General features: G+C 53.5%; 1 protein-coding gene across 3 annotated transcripts in view; it reads left to right on the forward strand.

Moving 5' to 3' along the window:
- The window catches only part of RPTOR (regulatory associated protein of MTOR complex 1), a 417,904-nt gene that overhangs the window by 290,532 nt on the left and 106,244 nt on the right, over positions 1 to 21,128 (forward strand). For all 3 annotated transcript variants that reach the window (XM_063599478.1, XM_003831138.7, XM_055101956.2), the window contains 3 exons: positions 6,690 to 6,791; positions 15,711 to 15,794; positions 18,018 to 18,128. In XM_063599478.1, coding sequence (XP_063455548.1) covers positions 6,690 to 6,791; positions 15,711 to 15,794; positions 18,018 to 18,128 — 297 coding nt within the window. The remainder of the gene's footprint in view (positions 1 to 6,689; positions 6,792 to 15,710; positions 15,795 to 18,017; positions 18,129 to 21,128) is intronic.

Consider the following 21,128-nt stretch of genomic DNA (forward strand, 5'->3'; position numbering starts at 1 on the left):
GGAAGGTTCCGTCCACTGCGCAGACTTGTAACTTTCAGTGCACACCACAGCCGTCAGGGAAGCTTTTAACACACGCAGTTGGGAGCCTGGGTGTGCGTGCGTGCGTGTGTACGCGTGAGTGGGTGTTCATGAGGTGTGTGTGATGTGCCTGTGTGGGGTGTTTTAACTCCTCAGATGATGTTGACATGTCCCACGGGTGGGAAAACGGCCTTTTAAGAGGGTTTTCTTTTCTATAATCGCCTGTTACCCTCCCATTATTGCTGATTTTTTTGGTAACATTTGATTGTGAAAATCTTCAAACCTACAACAAAGTTGGAAGAAATTTACAGTGAGCACCCCATGCCCACCACTTACTTCTACCCCATCTTTTTATTCATGGGGTATTTTCAAGGGCATTGCAGACCGCCCCGCATTTTACACCGTGAGGCCAAAGCCAGCTCCCCGCCGTGTGCTTGGCATCAACACTGGGCTTCTAGACAAAGGCCTTCCCTCCCTTCCTGCTGGACCACAAACCTTGGGGGCAATGACAGGGTCTCCTGCAGAGTGGCAAACCTTCACAGACGCCAGCTGTCCACCCTCAGCCTGCCAGAGCTGCTTTCAGAGCGCCTGCGCTTTTCCGAAGAGCTCTGGGCCTGTTGCCGCAAACAGATACTTGGAAACCTTCGGGAAACTGGCCTTTCTGTACTCTGAGCGTGGCTTCACTCGGTACTTTTAAGAGACCAGAATAATCTGCTCTTATATAAAATAATGCAGTTTCTATTTGCATGTGTGCTCTTTCTAAACGAATACTTAAGTTTCTGTGCCAGGTATCTTTGCCAAGTTTCTTTTCAAGGATTTTACTCTATGCTAAACAACTAGAATCAATATTCCGCATTTGGGAATGATTTCACCATGTTGGGGTGTCAGGACAAGCCGGGGATAACTGACGTGGACCACACACTAGGTTCCTTTTGTTTTTATCTTATTGGAGGTATAACTTACATATAGAAAAGTGTACACATCATACACATACAGCTTGGTGAATATTTCAAGCTGCACATACTCGTGTAATCACACCCAAATCAAGCAGCCCCATGAGCCCCCTCGGTGCCCCTCTTAGCTCCTCCCTTCCCCAGCAGTGGCCGCTTTCCTGCCCAGTTTTGTGCTTGGATGCGTGGAGTCACGCAGGGTGTAGTCTTTGTGCCTGCCCGCTGTCACTCAGCATTGTTTGAGTAAGCTCACTCTCTCTGCACTGCAGCTCACACTCACCGCACGGCAGCTCACTCTCACCGCAGGGCAGCTCACTCTCACCACACCACAGCTCACTCTCACCACACAGCAGCTCGCACTCACCACACGGCAGCTCACTCTCTCTGCACTGCAGCTCACACTCACCGCACGGCAGCTCACTCTCACCGCAGGGCAGCTCACTCTCACCACACCGCAGCTCACACTCACCGCACAGCAGCTCACTCTCACCACACGGCAGCTCACTCTCACCGCACGGCAGCTCACACCACACGGCAGCTCACTCACCACACCGCAGCTCACACTCACCACACGGCAGCTCACTCTCACCACACCACAGCTCACTCTCACCACACCGCAGCTCACACTCACCACACGGCAGCTCACTCTCACCACAGCTCACACTCACCGCACCACAGCTCACTCTCACCACAGCTCACACTCACCGCACCACAGCTCACTCTCACCGCAGCTCACACTCACCGCACCACAGCTCACTCTCACCGCAGCTCACACTCACCGCACCACAGCTCACTCTCACCGCAGCTCGCACTCACCGCACCACAGCTCACTCTCACCGCAGCTCACTCTCACCGCACCGCAGCTCACTGTCACCACAGCTCACACTCACCACACGGCAGCTCACTCTCACCACACGGCAGCTCACTCTCACCCCACGGCAGCTCACACTCACCACACGGCAGCTCACTCTCACCACACGGCAGCTCACACTCACCACACGGCAGCTCACTCTCACCACACGGCAGCTCACACTCACCACATGGCAGCTCACTCTCACCACACGGCAGCTCACACCACACCGCAGCTCACACTCACCGCACCGCAGCTCACACTCACCACACGGCAGCTCACTCTCACCACACGGCAGCTCACTCTCACCACACGGCAGCTCACACTCACCGCACCGCAGCTCACACTCACCGCACCGCAGCTCACTCTCACCGCACCGCAGCTCACACTCACGGCGCTGCAGCTCACACTCATTGCAAGGTGGACACCATTGAGTGTCCCAACATTCATGTGTCCGTTCTAGGGCCACTGGGCGTTTTCAGTTTTCAGTCCTCACTAACAGTGCTGGCTAGAGCCAGACTCTGTCACATCAGAGCCTGAGACAAAAGAGAATTCTGTGATATTGGTCCTCCCTTTGAAATGTCGATATCTTCTTCAGTATGGATTTTGGCATTAATTTTTATTTTTGTAAATATTGCACTGAAATATCATTTGTCTTGATTACTGATTTTTTTTTTTTTTTGGTACCCCACCCGCTAGCACCAATTCTGTGCCTGAGGCCAAGGCCTCCCCTTCCTGGCTGGCCTCCCGTTCAGGGGCTGCTCCCTCCTTCACATTTCTCAGAGTGATCCTTCGGGGTCCCAGGGTTTGCCCATATTCAGCTTTAACAGATGGTGCCAGAGCACTCTGCAAAGTGGCTGAGTCAGTTTACACTCCTGCCTGCAGCATTCGAGAGTTTTAGTTGCTATGTATTTATTTGGCTATTATGGTTCAGTATGAAAAGGTATTTCCTTAAGAGCTAATCGTGTATTTCCCTTATGGTTAATAGAGCATTGTTCTATACTTGTACTGGCCATTTATGGTTCGGGCTTTTGGTATCCTGTTTTATGAAACCTTTATTTCCTCTGAGATGAGCATTCTGAGCAGACGCTACGCTCTTTGTCAGCTAGCAGCTTGTGTGTTTCCCTTTCACATCTGGACCTGCATCTGCTCACATTTCATGTCCCCCGTGAATGCTCGGCTTACTGGTGGTGTTTGCACCGAGGACCGTGTCTGTGTGGCTCCCTCTGTTCCCTCCTTTGCACCGAGGACCATGTCCACGTGGCTGCCTCTGTTCCCTCATTTGCACTGAGGACCGTGTCCACATGGCTGCCTCTGTTCCCTCCTTTGCACCAAGGACCATGTTCACATGGCTGCCTCTGTTCCCTCGTTTGTCCCTTTGCTCACTTGTTCTTTGCACCAGGACCACACAGTTGTAATGACAAACTCTACGTGACACTTTCTAAGCTGGTAGACTAAGTCCCACAACTTCGTTTTTTCCCCCGAGGTTGCCTCAGTTACTTCTGGTCCTTTGCATTTCCATGTGAATTTTACAATCAGTGTGTTAAGTTCTGCAAAGAACCTGCTGGATTTTTGTTGAGATTACAATTAATCTACAGATTGATTTGGGAGAAGTCACCACCTCTATAATATTGAGCCTTCTCCTCCCTCAACGTGGTTGTAAATGGTATTGTTTAAAATTTCACTTTCTGATTTTTCTCTACTAACAGTGACATAGAACCCTATCAAAATTGAGGTTTTCAGAGGCTGAGGCAGGAGAATTGCTTGAACCCAGGGGCGGAGGTTGCAGTGAGCCAAGATCATGCCACTGCACTCCAGCCTGGGCAACAGAGTGAGACTCTGTCTCAAAAAAAAAAAATTTTTTTTTTGGTTTATTGAGATAGTAGGAGAAGCCAGAATGATTCCCCTGCAGTAGAAAGCTCGGGCTAATTGACTTTCTTAGGGGTGTTAAAGAGAACCCTTCTGCAAACTGAGCAGCCGTACGGGGGTTAGAATGTCCCTACAGAGCCGTACAGAGGGGTAGAATGTCCCCTTGGCAGTGAACTTTAAGTCCCCTCTTTAAGCGGCAAGCTTGTCGTAAGTGGCACATGTATTGTGCCATTGTCAGGACGGAGAGTAGCCGTCTGAGAATGTCCAGATGGTGAGAAAGGCGGCAGGTATGCTCAGGTTGGTGGTAGCAGAAGTCCAGCTGGACGGGCTCCACTTAGGTGTGACTTGGAGGCTCCCAGCCTCTCAGCCGGCCTTCCCATTTTCAGTCTGCTGCCCCTGTTTTTAGAATATGTCAAACTGCCTGGCACACAGGCTGGCAACAGAGCAAAACTCCTGGCATCCAAATCGCCCTGGGAGAGCCAGGTATGTGGTCCTGGCCGGGCAACCCAGACGCTCAGCCCAGCGGGACCTGTGAGCTCTCTGTCTCGCTGAATGGACTTCGCTCCCCTGCACACAGGGGCCAGCTCAGGAGCTCTTCATGGGGTGGAGAAAATCTCAGAGATTTGGCCCAAAACATCAGCCCTGTGAATCATGGGTGGAGACACGGGCCGCTCTCGAGATGTTTTCCGCAATATCATATGAAGTGCTGGCCACTCTTCCGCAGGCGCTTGCTCTAATTCGTCAGCCTCCCCGTGGCTTTAGGGAGCTTCACGGGCTTCACCGCGCACCTGCCAGGCAAAGGTGTGCTTTTCCTTTTTTGTCAGTTTGAGGTGAATAGTCAGGAATTTTTCTCTTTCTGCATGGAGTAGTGACTCCAGCAGTGAGGAACGTGTGAAATCCATCAGGCAAAGCTAATGTGAAAGAAAGAAGAGTGTAATTATCTGAATTGTCCGACTTCTGTTCACAGACTCAAGCCTTCTCTAACTCAGGAGAATCACGTTCTCGCGGGATGTGGAGGAGGGGGTACTTAACGAGATTTTTTTAAACCAATTTATGAATAATTCACACTTGAAAACAGGAAAATCACTCTGGGGGCTCCAAGCCAACTCCACAGGTTGCCCTCCAAGTGTGATTAACTTTCTGTAAGCTGGCTGCACAGGAGCACGGATTCCTACGTGGTGAATGTTCTTGGCTGACTTTTTAAGTCGGGCCACGGGGCTCTGCCCGCCAGGCTCCTCTGTGGAGGCTGCCGAGAGCGCTCCTGGACTTGGGCGCACGGAGGCACCCTGTCCTGCTCCTGGCGTTCGCCTGTCCACGTGTGTCCACATTCACGGGAACCCGGGGCACAGCCGACCCCGGCCAGATGAGCAGATGGAGGGTTCCTCCCGACCTCCTCTCAGAGACACGCACCTCCACTGCGGCCACCCACCTTCCCCCCGAGCCAAATCAAACAACGTAGGGAAGAGAGGATAGTGGATGGGAGAGAGAGGCTGGTAGTTGTTTTTTGTTTTTTTTTTTTCTTTAATTCTTTGTATCGGGGGCTCAGGGAAGGCAGAGCTGTGTGTTAAGTGGAAGTGACTCTCCGTGGAGGGAATCAGGCCGGACTGCTCCTGCCTGGCCGCTCAGTTCCGAGACCTTCCAACGGCAGCCTCCCCTGCAGCCTTCACGCTCTCCAGCCGCAGGCCCAGCAGCCCTGCTGCCCACCTGCTCCACGGCACCCGGGAGAATCCCCCTCCACTCTGTGCCTGCGCTCACGTGGCTGGGCTAACTGGGAGCCCGGGCCCACCCAGTGTGGCCCACGGAGAACTCGTGTCACCCCCTCAAGGGGCCCTGATGCCGCCTGACATTCTGACTCCAAGCATTTTTTTTGGTCTCCCTCACCCGCGCGCCTTCTCTGTCCAGCTGCAACCCCTCCTCCCGCCCTCACCCCAGAGAGTACCCTCGTTTCCCATTTCACTGAGGAAACAAGAAGCAGTCGCATAACCGCCTCTGCTGGGTCCTCCAGCCCTCCCCCTGCTTCTCTGCATCTGGGCCCCCTTGCTTTGCCCCCTGCCTGGTTCCCCTGGGGAGCAGCCCTGCTCTGCCAGCCCGGCCTGTGCTTCCAGTCCCGTCCCCCAGCCTGCCCGAGGATGCCCTCCAGCAGCCTTTCCCCACCCTCCGTGCCCCCAGCTGGGTCTTTCTCACCAGCGTCCTGTCCCCATTACTCCACATCTACAAAAAGCACTTCCTGACCCTACATCCCTGTCCAGCCACCACCTGTCTGTCTTGTTCCCCCTTGCAACCAAAACCAAATTCACCCTGTCTCGAACCCCCTCTGGCTGCGCTTTTGCCCAACTCCAGAGCGTTCTCGCTGCTGATCCAGGGCCCAGTCAGCTCTCCATCCTTATCTCGCCTGGCCCGGTGCTGGTTTGTGGCTCTGCCCTGGACGTTGCTCCCTGGCGTCCAGACCTTTGAGCTCTGCTTTCCCTCCACTGCCGGGCCCTCACCGGCCCCAGCGCGGCCCCAGCTCATCTCCTTGGTCTCCATAGCAGAGGCTCCGTCCTGGGCCCCTTTCCTTTCTCACTTAACTTGAAAAAGATTCACACGCCATGACTCCCAAGCATGTCCCCAGCCAGACTTGCCTGCTGATCCACACACTCACGGGGTCCCCTGCCCCCGGCATCTTCACTCCCTTGTCCAGCCACTGTCGTGAGCACTGCATGTCCACGGCTGGTTCCCAGCACGCTCCTCTTGCGGCCCCAGCTCGGTGCCCCGGCCAAAAGCCTTGGAGTCATCCTCAGCTGCTCCCTTCTCCTGCCTGCCTCTGGTCCCTTCGTGCACCCCGCAGGCTCTCCCTCTTAGGCATGCCCAGAGCGCCCGCTTCTCAGCCGCCTGGCATCCTCCCGGCCCTGCAGGGCGGGCCCTTCGTGAAGGCTTGGATGCCCGGCAGGTGGCAGGGGTGGGCAAGACCAGGCCGTCTGGGAACATGGCCCTAACAAGCACCTGTTCTGCTTGCCCCGCAGCACAGCCCATTCTTCGCCGAGCAGCTGACTGCATTCCAGGTGTGGCTCACCATGGGCGTGGAGAACCGAAACCCACCCGAACAGCTGCCCATCGTCCTGCAGGTGAGTTTCTTCAGACCGGGCCAGACAGCCGAGGTTCCGCAGGAAGGAAGCCAGATGCCTGCACAGCCCCAGGAGTGCCTTCTCTCTCCCTGAGCCCTGAGGGTCTGTGACATCCCAGCCCCTCTGCCCCGAATATGACGGCACTTGGGCAGGTGGCATTCGGGCAAACAGATCACACAGATCCAGTCAGGAGTCACTGGGCTGATAGCACATTCATTCCTAAAGGGTTTCCTCTAAAGCCATTGATTTCCCTCCTCCACCCTCGGATAAGTGTAACTTTGGGACTGGGGAGTCATCAGCCAGTCCATCATCCCCCTCTCCCCTGGCTACCATTTCCACTTTAGGAATTGCTGAGATTCAGCTACAGATGGGCTTCGCTTCAGAGCAGGCTCTCGACACCTTCTCTTGGGAAGGACAGGAGATGGCAGTGAATCCGGGAGAGGAGGGAGGAGGCTCCCTGAGCAGATACTGACTGGCGAAGCGGGCAGAGCGGCTTTGTGGCCCAGCACCGTAGGTTATGCACTGAAGCACATACAGATCCGGAAGCCGGCAGCCCTTCCCTTGCATGGGGCTGTCACAGCTGCTGTAACAAATAGGCCCTTTTGGGGCACGCCCTTCAGATGCCAGTGCCCACGGGGCCCGTGTCGTGTCAGTGCTGTTCACGTGCAGACCATGACCTGTTCATGGGTTGGGAGGTCAGCGTCATGGGTCCTGCTGTCTGGCTTTTGGTCACTGAGATTGGATGGGAGGCCATGGAAATTGAGGAGTTCGTCACAGGTAGTGAAGTTAGAAAGATTCCACAGAACTTTTGTTTTGGTGAATGTGTGTTTGTGGGGAAGTGTATGGGCTGAGTCAGAGTCAAAGGAGTTTAAAATCCACTGGTCAGTGTAGATATCAAGGTCTAAGAACTCACTTTAAAAGCTGGAAAAGTGTTTTTGTGATTGGAGTGGTGCAGTTGGACTTTGGCGAGGAGCTGTGCATGGCCGTGGGGAGGGGCTGCCCAGCAGCAGGCAGGGAATGAGCAGGCCCCGCCCTTTTCGGTTTAAAGCTGGGTGACTCCCCCCACACACAGGAAGAGCCCCACCTCTGGGTGTGGTGCTGAGTTCTGAGAGTCGGCAGAGTTGGGTCCTCGCCTTCCTAGAAAGCAGACTGGGTGGCGGTGCCTCCATGGAGAGGGGCGTGAGTGGCGCCGCCCACCTGCCCTTCTTCCTTCCAGAGCTCGCGCTTTCTGGTTAGGGCCGCTCACCACACTGACGGACAGCACACCAATCTTCACTAGACCAGGTGTTCATCCCGCCTCTGAGAGGTCATTTAGAAAACCGGGGCCAGTTTATCTCAGTCACGGCCATGGCCTCAGCAGCCTTCCCTTCCGCCGTTCAGTCTGTGCTGCAGCAGTGGCAGCCAGCGTCGCAGGCGCGCTGTAGGACTGAGGCTTCACCTCGTTCAGGACTTTGCCCCAAGAATCTCAGCCAGAGAAAGAGGAGTTGGGAGAAGGAACAGTGCACATGGACGTGCTCAAGACAGTACCGCCGGCCTGTCCTCGCCGGCATTGTCTCAGGCGGGCAACAAAGAACCAGTGTGCCAGCCGGCTGCCCTGGTGTTATGATCCCAGCTCCTCAGTAGGCCAAGGCGGGGAAGGATCACTTGAGCCCAGGAGTTCAAGGCCAGCCTGAGCCACATAGGGAGACTCCATCTCTACAAAATAAAATAACATTGTACCACATCTCACAGTATATATTTCTGCTGCTGTCGGTATATTATGACAGTTGCTTTTTGGACATTGCAAAAAGAATGCAGACGTTATTACTGTTCTTCCTGTATGTACCTAGATTCATTTAAGACTATCCTGAGATTACAGGGTGAGGTGTAAACAAATAAACCAGCTCATGTTCAAAACCAAGAACACGCAGTGATAGCAGCAATGCAACCAAACATTTGACAGAAGCCCACGTTTTCCCTTCGTGCGACTATAGAAAGGCAGCTGGCTGTGTGGCCACGGGTGACCGGGGGTGGCCGCAGCGCAGGTTGCCCATGCTGGGCCCCACGGCTCCTGTTGGTCACCTGGGTCACCAGGATGTCCCTCAGGAGACACTGGCTCTCTTACTGGCCTTCCTACTATTTGAGCAATGTGATGGAGTAAAATCGGCCCTCTCCAAAGCAGGACCCGATGCCAAGCACATTAAATCCAGTTCTTTTGGGTCCGGCAAATAATCTTTTTGTAAATGGCCTTCTGTTGATTTCTTTCAATGTTCCCTTGGCCACCCACACTCCCTCAAGGAAGGAGAAGACGTGCTGGAGGCAGCTTTCTGATGGTGACGTATGCGAAGACAGCTCTGGTCGGAGCGTGGGGCATTTCCCACATGATTTTCCAGCAGGTGTGAGTGGCAGGTTCCTCCTCCTTCTGGAGGGTCTGTTTCCTGGCTGTGCCCAGCCGGGATCAATGGGCGGACCTCCACCTAATGAGAAAGTACGGAAAGATGAAGTGTAATGGGGTATCGGCTTCATTTGACGTACCCCCCGGGACTGGCTTCTTTCTCGTTAACTCAGCTCACTTCCCCGCGCTTTCTCTTAAGAGCCTTTATTTTTGCCAAAGCCTGGGCCCTGTTATCCTTAAATTATTCTCTAGTGCCTTGGCAAGTCAGAAAACATCACTTAAGGGAAAGGGAGTTTTCTCACTCGCTTCCAGTTTTCTGAATCCCTGCCACTTCATCCCTGAGCCAGAGGCAGTGGCTGGTGGCCCTCCAGGGTCACACACGGTGTCTCATCAGGTCTGGCTGATTCGCAGCCCCTCCTGTAAACGTGAGCATGGAACAGGCCTTTCCTGCTTTCCAGCCTCAATATCCTCTCTGCCTTTTAAAAATATAAATCAGCAGAGGAACAAGAAGGAAGATACAATGTTTAAAAAAATTGCTGTTTTGCCCAGACCCTTGATTGATGGTGTCTATTTTTTTGAGATGGAGTCTCACTCTGTTGCCCACGCTGGAGTGCAGTGGCGCGGTCTCGGCTCACTGCAACCTCTGCCTCCTGAGTTCAAGCAATTCTCTGCCTCAGCCTCCCAAGTAGCTGGGATTACAGGCACCCGCCACCACGCCCGGCTAATTTTTTGTATTTTTAGTAGTGACAAGGTTTCACCATCTTGGCCAGGCTGGTCTTGAACTCCTGACCTTGTGTTCCACCCGCCTTGGCCTTCCAAAGTGCTGGGATTACAGGCGTGAACCACCGCACCCAGCCCTGAACACCGTCTTCTCACGAGGAGCTCTGGACTCTCGTGGCCTGTGGGGTGCATTTGCCCTCTGGCTCCGGCAGCTCGCCCGGAACTCAGTGCTGTGTGCCCCCAACAGGTGGCTCAGGAAGCCCAGGCAGGGGAATGAAGAGCGCCTAGGTTATGGAGGAGAGGGGAGAAAGTGACTTTTCTTCTTCTTTCTTTTTCAGGAAAAAGGTGACAGTGATATTTATGTGTTCATTTATTTACTTGGCCCTTTTTCTTTTCAATAGATCCAGGGTATACGGGTGCAGGTTTCTTGCACGCATGCACTGCGTAGTGGTGAAGTCTAGGCTTTGGGTGAACCTGCTACCCACATAGTGGGCATTATACCCCATAGGTAATTTCTCAGCCCTCAGCCCCTCGCACCTTTTGGAGTCTCCAGTGCCTGTTATTCCACCTGCGTGTCCCTGTGGACCCGTTGTTTAGCTCCCACTCACTTATACGTGAGAACATGCAACAGTTGGTTTTCTGTTTCTGAGTTATTCCACTGAGCATAATGGCCTCCTGTTTCACCCATGTTGATGCAACAGACACGATTTCATTCTTTTTCTGGCTGAGTCGTATTCCATGATGCACAGACGCTGCAGTTTCCTCATCCAGTCCTCTGTTGAGGGGTGATCTCGGCTCACTGCAGCCGGAGCTCCGCCTCCTGGGTTAAAGTGATTCTTGTGCCTCAACCTCCCGAATAGCTGGGATATCAGGTGTGCACCACCGCACCTGGCCAAGAGTGATTTTATAGGATGAAGTTTTAGTCCCTTTTCCTAGATGTCACAGATCAGTGTGAGCATTTCATTAGGAGGTCTATTTGCTCTCTCTCTGTGCATCATTTTTTTTACAAATAGAATGTGGGGTCTGAAAGTACAGGATTGTTATCAGGTGACAGCAGAATGACAAACTAGAGTGATGTTATACATACCATGTACATCAGGGACTCCAAAACCGCCCTGCTCATCAGGTGCCCCAGGCACCCTGGCCTGCAGCACCTGGCACTCCAGGGCTGGAACTGGAGAATCTTTTCTTACGAAGCAGCTCTTCAGTATGCCTGTCTGAGCACTCTCTTCATATACAAGGCAAATGAAGTTTGATAACCTTAGCAATTCTGTTTTAATTTGGCCGCCTCAGCTGGAGTGCAGTGGTATGATCATAGCTCACTGCAACTTCCAACTCCTGGGGTCAAGCCACCCTCCTGACTCAGCCTCCTGAGTAGCTGGAACTGCATGCATGTGCCATCATGCCCGGCTCATTTTTGTATTTTTTGTAGAGACGGGGTTTCACCATGTTGGGCAGGCTGGTCTCGACCTCCTGGCCTCAAGCGATCCTCCAGCTTCAGCCTTCCAAAGTGTTTGGATTACAGTATTGAGCCTCCATGCCGGCCACCATGATTAATCTTTAGTTTGGGTTACCACAGGTGGGAAATAAATCTCAGTAACTCATTCAGCTCACCATCATTTACTTCTATAATTTCCATAGATCGTGGGATGGTCCGGAACAGGAGATTTTTGTTTTGTTGTTTTTAAGTACAGAAACAACATTGGCTTTTTTTCTAAAAGCCAATCCCATTTTAAAAATGACTTTGCTTTATGTTGGCTTCAGTTTTTAAAAAACGTAAATCAACAAAAGGTGGCAGGAAGATGATGTGTTGTTTGGAAAAAAAAAAAAACAGTACTTAACCTTTCCCCCAATACTCTTTATTAACGATGTTTGTTTGCAAATGAAATAATTGTAGCACCAAATCCCGACTCCCAGGCAGGTGGGCCCCCGAGGCCCCCGCGTGTGTTTCATCAGCACCTGCAGCTCCTACAGTGGGACACTCGGGACCACATCACGGTGGTGATTGTGAACCAGCGTCCCGCTTGCTTTTGTTGTTTGTAAGGAGCACATTCTAAGGAGACCTTTATTGCTGGGCTAGTGTCCTGGTAAAACAGTAACAGGAACTGGCCTTGATTAGACCTCTTCGCCCCGTCCTGCCACTTTTTCCATTTGTTCTGCAACTATTTACCTTAGAAACAGCCTTGTCCTTATTTACAGTGTTGGAAAAAAACAAAAAGAATCAGAAAACAATCTTTGTAAGCTTTAGATCTGATGATGTCTTTGATTTCTGACGATTGCAGCCATGGCGAGACCTGCCTCCTCTCCTCTCCCTGGGTCATCTAGAAACTTGAGCCTCAGGCAGCCTAGTGTTCCCTACACACAGAGAGTCAGTCCTTAAAACCTTGGGTGGTGGAGACATCTGGAAGCCGAACACTGTGATGCTGACTTTACATCCGCTGGACACCTTGGTGCACACAGCTTTGTGCAGACGCTTTACGGACTCTGCCTCATTGAACTTTGAGAATAAGCCCAAGTCAAGTACTGTTGTCTCCGTTTTTCTTGATAATGATATTGAAGTTTCCAGAAGTTAGGAATCTAAGCCAATTATTGGGCAGAGATGGAGGCAGGGTTAACATCAGGTTAGCCGGCCCCAGAGCCAATGCTTTTCCTCCGACTGGCCCCTCAAACCTGAGTTCCAGGCAGCAGTGGCATGCGACAGCCCCCGAGTTCAGCATGGGAGAGGGATCTGGTTCCAGTTCACATATCCTGCGAGCAGTCCCACGTTCCTTTCCCAGACTCTTAATCAGAGACTCTCAGCATCACCAGCACGGGGAACCTGCCACTCCTGGGTCCATGGTGAACCCAGCATGGGAGCTGGCTCCGGGCACATAGAAGGGAAGTGAGGCCGCATTCCCACTGCTCTTTCTCTGCCCCCAAGGCTGGACATGCTGGGATCCCCTCCATACCCCGTCTCCTGCCCCTCCAGCCTGGCTAGCCACCTCCTCTTGCTGCCACCTGTGACCTTCCCTGTCCCCCTCATCCTCCTGCCAGTGCTCTTCTCCCACCACAGGGAAGCTCCTCCCTCTCCACGGCTCCCCAGGGCCCATGCTCCTGACTCGGTGGCTCCTCCGTGGAAGTCGTACTGGCCGACCCCCAGGAGCTTGACCCAGGTGGCCGCCATCTCCTCTCCCCTCCCCCCATCCTCCACCCTCACTGGCCTCCTCGTCCCTTTCCCCTGCCTCTCTTGAGGGTTTTCAAACTCATCCCAAACCTTCTTTTCTAGAGTTTGCTTTCCTTCACCCCTTCTTCTCTCAGCCTCTGGCCAGTGCTGCAGTCTCCTCCTCCCCATCTCCATATTGGCACCCTGGTCAAACCCACCCCCTTCCACTCGCCTCCCCGACTCCCAGCCTCTTGCCAGGCCTGTCCCCAAAGCGAGCACACTGGACCAGTCACTGCTGCTTAACGTCGGCTGGTGGCTTCTGGATCTCAAAACAAACTGACCTCTCTGCACGCCGTCGGCGGGGCCTTTCCCTATCCGGCCCCTCCCCCATCACTGACCTCAGTCATACTGGTGGCCTGTGCATCCTCAGACACCCGGGCTTTTCCAGCCTCTCCACCTGCAACGCGGTAACCCCCTCACGTCACCTCCAGGACCTGCTGCCCAGCTGTGTCCTGTGCATCTTCTCCTGGGGGGAGGGAAAACCTCCGAGGCCTGCAGCGAGGCCAGGTCAGGGGCTCCCAGGGTCTGTGTGTTTAGGCATGGTGATGGGGTGGTCATTTGTTTAATGTCTGTCTCCCAGGCCACATGAAGGATGGGTGAGGTGGTCCCTACTGTCTGTGGTCACTCTCCTAGCACCCAGCGCAGCACCTGCCCCATAAACACCCCTTGGATGACTGGGGCATCATGGATAGAAATGCTGTAGGTTGGAGGGAGTCGATGCACGTGCCTTCCAGCATAGCCACCATTAAGGAAAAAATCAAAAGAAGTAATGCCATTAAAAGTGTAAAGCTTGGCCGGGCACGGTGGCTCACGCCTGTAATCCCAGCACTTTGGGAGGCCAAGGCGGGTGGATCACAAGGTCAGGAGATCAAGACCATCCTGCCTAATGCAGTGAAGCCCCGTCTCTACTAAAAATACAAAAATAAATTAGCCGGTCATGGTGGCAGGCGCTTGTAGTCTTAACTACTCAGGAGGCTGAGGCAGGAGAATGGCATGAACCCGGGAGGTGGAGCTTGCAGTGAGCCGAGATTGCGCCACTGCACTCCAGCCTGGGCGACCAAGCGAGACTCTGTCTCAAAAAAAAAAAAAAAGTGTAGAACTTTAATATAACAGAAAAAGTATATGCAAAACCTCTGGCAGAGCCCACTCTAACTTATAAGGAACTCTGACATGTCAATAAGAAAAAGCCACATTTTGAAGTAGAAAACTAAACGCATGCAGGGCAAGTTTACTGGGGAAATGGCCCATCAACCTGCAAAATGTACTCCCCTTGAAATCCAAGAAATCCAGATGAAAAGGATGTATTTTCACCTGTCCTGTTGGCTAATAATAGTGTAATATGGGCTAGTATTGTCCCACAAGCTTTAAATTTATTATTTAATTTAATGAAACCCTTGTGGGCAGGTGTTGTGTTATATGTGTTTTATGAATTAATAAATCAAGGCTCAGCGACTTTAATTTGCCCAGAGTCACACCCCAGTGAGCGCTGCTGGGTGACCAGCTCAGGCAGCAGGAAGCTGGTGCCCACGTGCATGCCGTCGAGAGTGTGAGTGGGTTCAGCCGCAGGGTGATTTGGTAACTTAAGTATATATGCTCCGACCTTACCTTTTTAATACTCACATTTATCTTAATGGAAAAGAATCATGTAAGTGTGCAGATGTACCCATTAGGATATTGATCACAATATTCTTTATCAGAGCAGCATTTTGGCCAGGCATGATGGCCCACGCCTGTAATCCCAACACTTCGGGAGGCTGAAGCGGGAGGGTTGCTTGAGCCAGAAGTTCAAGACCTGCATGGGCAATGTAGTGAGACCCCCATCTCTATAATAAATACAAAAATTAACCAGGCATGGTGGTACATACCTGCGGTCCTAGCTACTCAGGGTTTGAGGTGGGAGGATCACTTGAGCCCAGGAGGTTGAGGCTGCAGTGAGCCATGATCTGGCATCTATACTCTAGCTTGGGCAACAGAGCAAGACCCTATCTCAAAAATAAATAAATAAAAATGGTAAAAGTAGGAACATTTTGATGATAATTTAAATATCTATCACTGGGGAAGTTGTTTAAAAGAATTGTGTACATTTGCATAACGGAAGTACTGTGCCGCCTTTGGGAATAATATGGTCAGTACATACCTAGTGATATGAACAATGTTCACAGTGCATTGTTTAGTTTAAAAAGGAGCTGAGAAATAGAATCACATATTATCTAGTTCAAGATCAGTAAGAGAAGTGTGGACATAAAGAACAATGTCTGAATTCATATACCTAAATGTCACCAGTGGGTTAGCTTTTTAAATGCAATTAAAGCATGTTTGTTCTAGTATTTTCTACATTGAGCATGTTTTATCTGTGTAATAAAGGAATAAAGCGTGTTTTGTTCACCTGTCTAAAAGCATGAACTTGTAAGGAAAGGAGCACCAGCTCTAGGTAACTGAAGCAGCAGACAGGTCTGAACTGTGGTCAGACCGCTGGAGCACCAGCTCTAGGTAACTGACTGAAGCAGCAGACAGATCTGAACTGTGGTCAGACCGCTCCAAAGCTGGCAGCTCATGCAGCAGCGTTTCGGGGTTGCACACCAGTATGGTTTGCAGTGATACCATTTTCTTCTTGTTCTTCCAGGTGCTGTTAAGCCAAGTGCACCGGCTGAGAGCATTGGACTTGCTTGGAAGATTTTTGGACCTGGGTCCCTGGGCAGTGAGCCTGGTGCGTGCCTTCTGCATTAACCTGGGGGCTGAGGGAGGTGGGACAGAGATTAGGCTCCGTGTTTCAGTCTGTGCACATATTTCATGATCCAGAGCCACCCCCAGCCGTGAGACCCAGGGCGAGTGTGTCCACCGTGGTGGTGTCCTGTCGCTCCTGAGGCCCTCAAGGCGCCCACTCTGTACCCGTGCAGCCTGCAGTGCTGCCTGGCATTTGGGGGTCTGGGGTTGTCGCCCCTCTTTATGTCTGATGTTAGACATAGGAGTGAGTGTGTTGTCAGCCGGTCACCTTTTCCTGAGCTGCCCCCAGCGCTGCAGGGGAGCAGGGCGCCCCTGAGCCTGACGCAGCGCCCGCCTCGTGGTGCTGCTTCCCCCAGGAGGAGTCTGGATCCTCAGCACTGTCTGCTCACCATCATGGCAGGCACAATTCGGAAACGCTCTTCTGGTTCCTCATTCTATAGCAGAGTAGTAATGGCCACTAAAAACACCCTGGCAGAGGCAGGATCAAGAAGCGACGTGCGTTTAACAAATAACTCACAGGGAAAGTAAAAGGAGGCTGAGAGGGAACCACAGAGTCAAGGAAACTCGAGAGACCTATGGCCAGCTGCCATGTACAGTAAACCTTACTTGGTTCTGTTGAAGTTCCAAAAATGAATACTCATAAAACAATTAGAAATTTTACAGGAGCTGGATTTATGTTATTCAAGAATCATTGTTCGTTTTTCTTGGGTGTGGTAACTGGATTGTGTTTTTATAAAAGAGACCTAATTTTTTAGAGATAGACACTGAATATTCACCAATGAAATCATGTGACACATGAGCCTTAATTTACTGTGCTTGGGAGCGGTGCGGTGGGGCGGTGGGTGCGGAACCGCTGTCACTAGCTGGGTGGTGAGTACCTGGGTTTGGTGTATTTAAGTATTTTCATCAGATAATGTTGACAAAGAGTGGTAATTGATAGTCCAGCACTGAAGGACGAGAGAAAACATCCAAAACTTGGAAGAATCATTCAGCACTCACCACTGGGCCATTTTCACTCCAGGTGCCTGAGGCCACAAATAGCTTTTAACAGAGTCAGGGCCTGAGTCATCGGAGGAGGGCTGGCGTGACTCGGTCACTTGGTGTGTGCGTGGTGGTGTCGCTTAGTCATCCTGGAAAGGCCTGCGTGGTATTGCGTGCACTCTAAGAAGACAGGAAGCATGTATTCATAACAGTTTAGAAAGAGTTTCATTTTTAAGGTTAATTTTTTAAAACCAATTTCTTCCCTTTAAAGAATTAAGCTTCTGCTCATTGGAAATTTTCCTAATACATGAATCGAGGCTGGATAAACGAGGTATTTTTACAGGTACAGATTTTGCCTCTCAGGTGAGGGCCCAGCCACCCGAACCAGAGAAACTGCTCATTCCTTGTTAAATGTGGCCTTTCACAGGGAAGGGACCCAGGCCTAGGTCCCACCACCACCTCCTGTCTTGGTTACAGGGGACCTCACTTATTGGAAGGGGATACCTTTGGGATATCTTTGAAATTCCAGCAGCTTTGAGATAAGGACACAGCAGAAACCCCTGGCTGTGGAGTGCAGCAGTACTTTGCCAGGCATCCTCCACACTGCAGTGCCCTCCACGCCCTCCCTCCCCTGCCTCTGAGGGCAGAGAGTCCCCTGAAAATGACACGGCCAGAACTGGGCGCGAGTGAGCCCCTGGGCAACCCCCGCTCCTCCCTGCCTTTCCCAGGGCAGGCATCTTTCTCCCAAGGTGTATCTGAAGTGCAAACATGAGTGTTGAGCAAGCTGGCCGTGCCGTCACGGAGAGGTGGCCATGGCGTCACGGAGAGGTGGCCATGCCATCATGGAGAGGTGGCCGTGGCTCGTACGTGAGCAACACAGTGAAGGTGCCTGATGCTCTGCTGCCAAGAGCAGACAAGACCACCGAGGGCAGGCGAGGGCCCCAGCGCCAGCAGCCTGCGCCTCCACAAGGAAAAGCTGCCACCCGATTCATTCCAGTCTCTTGACACCAGTCAAGGCTGGCAGTACGTGGCAGCCTCTAGGAATAAATCAGAGATGAATAAATCTGGAGGAAGCCCCTCTTTACTTTAAGTGAGGCCCATTCATTCCTGTTGCATTTCCCATATGTGCTGAAGATAACACCGCAGCTGGTCCCGCGTGGCACCCCTGCTGCTGCCCGTTCCCTCGCTGCGGCACAGGTGCGCTGACGCCCTCTCTCTCCCCCAGGCCTTGTCTGTCGGCATCTTCCCCTACGTGCTGAAGCTGCTCCAGAGCTCGGCCCGAGAGCTGCGGCCACTTCTCGTTTTCATCTGGGCCAAGATCCTCGCAGTGGACAGCGTGAGTATCCCCGCCCTCCTCCCCAGAGTGATGTGAACCCGCCGGCCCTTCTGGGGATGCCGAGCCCTGCGCTTCCAGCCTGCCCTTTCTCCAGCCTCGCTCCCTCTCCAGGCATCGCCGTTCCCTTCCTCTCTTCTGGGGTAAAGTGGGACGCGCCCACCTCAGCAGCCACCTCTGGATCGTGGGGGCTGTCACCTACCTGTCCTGTCCCTGGCCTTCCCCTGGTACCCTGCGCTCAGTCCCCCCACACCGTCCTGTCCGTGGCCTTCCCCTGGTGCCCTGCACTCAGTCCCCCTGCCTGTGTCTGACCCCCCGTAAGGCTGTCCCCGTGCTCCTAACCCTGACTGGAAGCAACCCCGCCATGGCAGTAAACTTGGCCTCTGCCTCACCCAGACCCTGCATTGGCTCTCCTGTGCCCACCATTGCATTTCTCCCCCTCCTCAACCCTGCACAGGTGATCTGGGCCAGGCCCCGAGGTGTTAGGGGCCACCCCCTTACACGGGGCTGTCCAGCTCTGTCCTCTCTGACGGGCATCAGCCCTGGCCCTGCAGCCATGTGTTCGCCCCTCAATCATCTAGGCCAGGGACCCATATTTAGCTATGTTAAGAGAGACACAGGGTCAGCTGTCCCTGTCCCCAGCGGCTTATGCTTGGGTGCGGGCAGGGGTTGCAGGTGACACCAGCCCTGTTGTGAGGCAGGGTCACCTCCTGCAGGAGCTACCAGCGAGATGGGTCAGAGGAGTGGGGCTGAGAAGTCGTGTGGGCGAGACCCGGCCTATGCTGAACTGGAAACGCCAGGAAGGGCCTTGATGGGGTGGATGTCGGGCGGGGGTCCACACATGGAGGTGGCAGGGAGGGCTGGGAAGATGCCTAGAGGAGAGCAGGCCACTCCCTGTGGCTGTGTGCGGGGACACGCAGGGAGGCCCCATCCACGCAGACGGTGCACGGTTCCCGGTAGACACAGTTGAACTTCATTTAGCAGGCATGGGGATTATTACAGATTTTGGAACAAAGACATCAAAGAATGAAGCTGTGGTTTATAAACATTGCCTGGCCTCGGTGTCAAGTGGATTATAGGGAAACACGGGGTGGAGAGCATTTTCCTCCAGGAGGGTGGGCGGAGGAGGTCGGGCTGCAGGGCTGGGAGGGCGGCACCAAGCCTGGGTTGGGAGAGGCGACTCGGGCTGAAGCCTGTGTGGCCGGCTAGGGCTCAGGGAGCCTTCTAGAGACAACTGGTCAGGAGCCCTGTGCGGCCTAGGAGCAGGGCTGGCCCGATGCCAAGACTGGGGACCTCGTCTACCCAGTGGTGATGGCAGGCGAGACCCTCGAAGGAAAATGTGGAAGGGTCAGCTGCGGGAGAACTCTCGAAAGCTCCTCGTGTGACACAATGGAGAGGAGAGCTGTACAGAGTGGTGCGAAGGGTCTGGGAAGGGCTCATTTATAGAACGTGAAGATTCTAGAACAAAGGGTGTATGCTGAGAATGGAGTTGGGGGATATGTTGCCCTCTGCAGGGTTGTTGGGGACAAAGATTTCCCAGAGATGCCTTTGCCTTTAGCTGTCCGTGTGCGGAGGGGCACACGTGTGTGATACAGAGCTGGGCTCGGAGCCAGGTTGGCAGGGAGCCCCGGGAAGAAGCCAAGTCAGTCTTGCTCTGGGGGTGCCGCCACGGGTGGGAAGAGCGGGACGGAGGAGCCGGCATCAGGGCAAGGCTGGCTTTGCTCCCTGCTTGGTTTTGAAGCAAACCAGCCCCAGCAACTCATTAGAAGGCCTGTAGGAGCAGGTACACGTTCCCCCCGGACTTCGGCCAGCTGCTGTGTGCACGTGTGTGCGGGGGTGGTCATGTATGTGGGCGCTTGTGCGTGCATGTGTGTGTGGCGCCCTGTCCGGCAGCTTTCATATGCAAAGTCTCTTAATTCCTAAGTCCCCTGTGAAGTTAGCTTGAATTTGCAGCTTATTTACTGGTGAGGCGCTGCCCACAGGAGGGAGCAGGGGCCACATAGCTACCATGCGAGGGGCCGGCACCCCACTGGGCCCCTGCGCCGGGTCTGGAGCTCCTTGCCCACACAGGGAAATGGAAGGTCTAGCAAAGTCACAGAGCAGGTACGGGAGAGTGCCAAGAACACCTTGGAGAGGCCATGGCTTGGAGCCAGGGAAGGCCACCCTTCCCTTTTCTGTGTGGCAGGTGAGGGGAGAGCGGACGGAGCTTACAGCCCCCGGGGCTCCTGCCTGCTGCCCGGCGCTCCCCAGGCCACATTCTATCAGCTCCTCCGTCCAGTCACTGGCACTGAGACCCAGCCTCATCCTTAGCCCTGTCAGCCATGTCGCACTGGCCACCAGGACCTGCTGTGCTCGCTGAAGCTGCCCTGTTGGGCTTTGTTCAGCCAAATTCACTGCCCCTGCTGTCCAGGCACTGGCAGGCACCCCGAGCCACAGGCTCGTACCCCGCACTATGCGCTCTCACCCGTCAGCCCTGCACACCCCACACAAAGCCACTGCTGTGTCTCCCACCCACAGCCGCTGCTGATTCAAGTCCAGCCCAGGCCATCAGGTCCCCAACTGTGCTGCCCACGGACCCCTGGGCCCCTGCTCAGCCCTTCTGCTCCCTGCACCCAGCCCTGACCATAGCCTCCCCACACCCCAAGTGCTCACGTACGACTTTGGTGTCACAGCTGAAGTCGGGGGGCAGTGGGGAGGCTGCTGCCGAAGCGGACGGCGAGGGCTTCCACCTTGGAGGCGGGCGTCAGTCGTACCCAGCACCAGTTGACCTCTCGCTGGTTCAGCTGATTCTTGTAGATTCCCTGGGATTTTCTGCTAGTTCACTGGTTCTTGTAGATTCCCTAGGATTTTATGTATATGCTCTCTCCAAGCAGAAGCAGCTTCCAGCCCCTCTTCCGGTTCTGGGATCTCTCACTCTTTTTCTGGGCCTGGGGCACTGACCATGGCTCTGCCGGCACGGGTCGGCTACCGTGCTTGCCATCTCTCCCAGCTGCTCCTGATTTC

This window comes from Pan paniscus, chromosome 19 (assembly GCF_029289425.2).
Source record: "Pan paniscus chromosome 19, NHGRI_mPanPan1-v2.0_pri, whole genome shotgun sequence".
NCBI classification, from domain to species: Eukaryota; Metazoa; Chordata; class Mammalia; order Primates; family Hominidae; genus Pan; species Pan paniscus.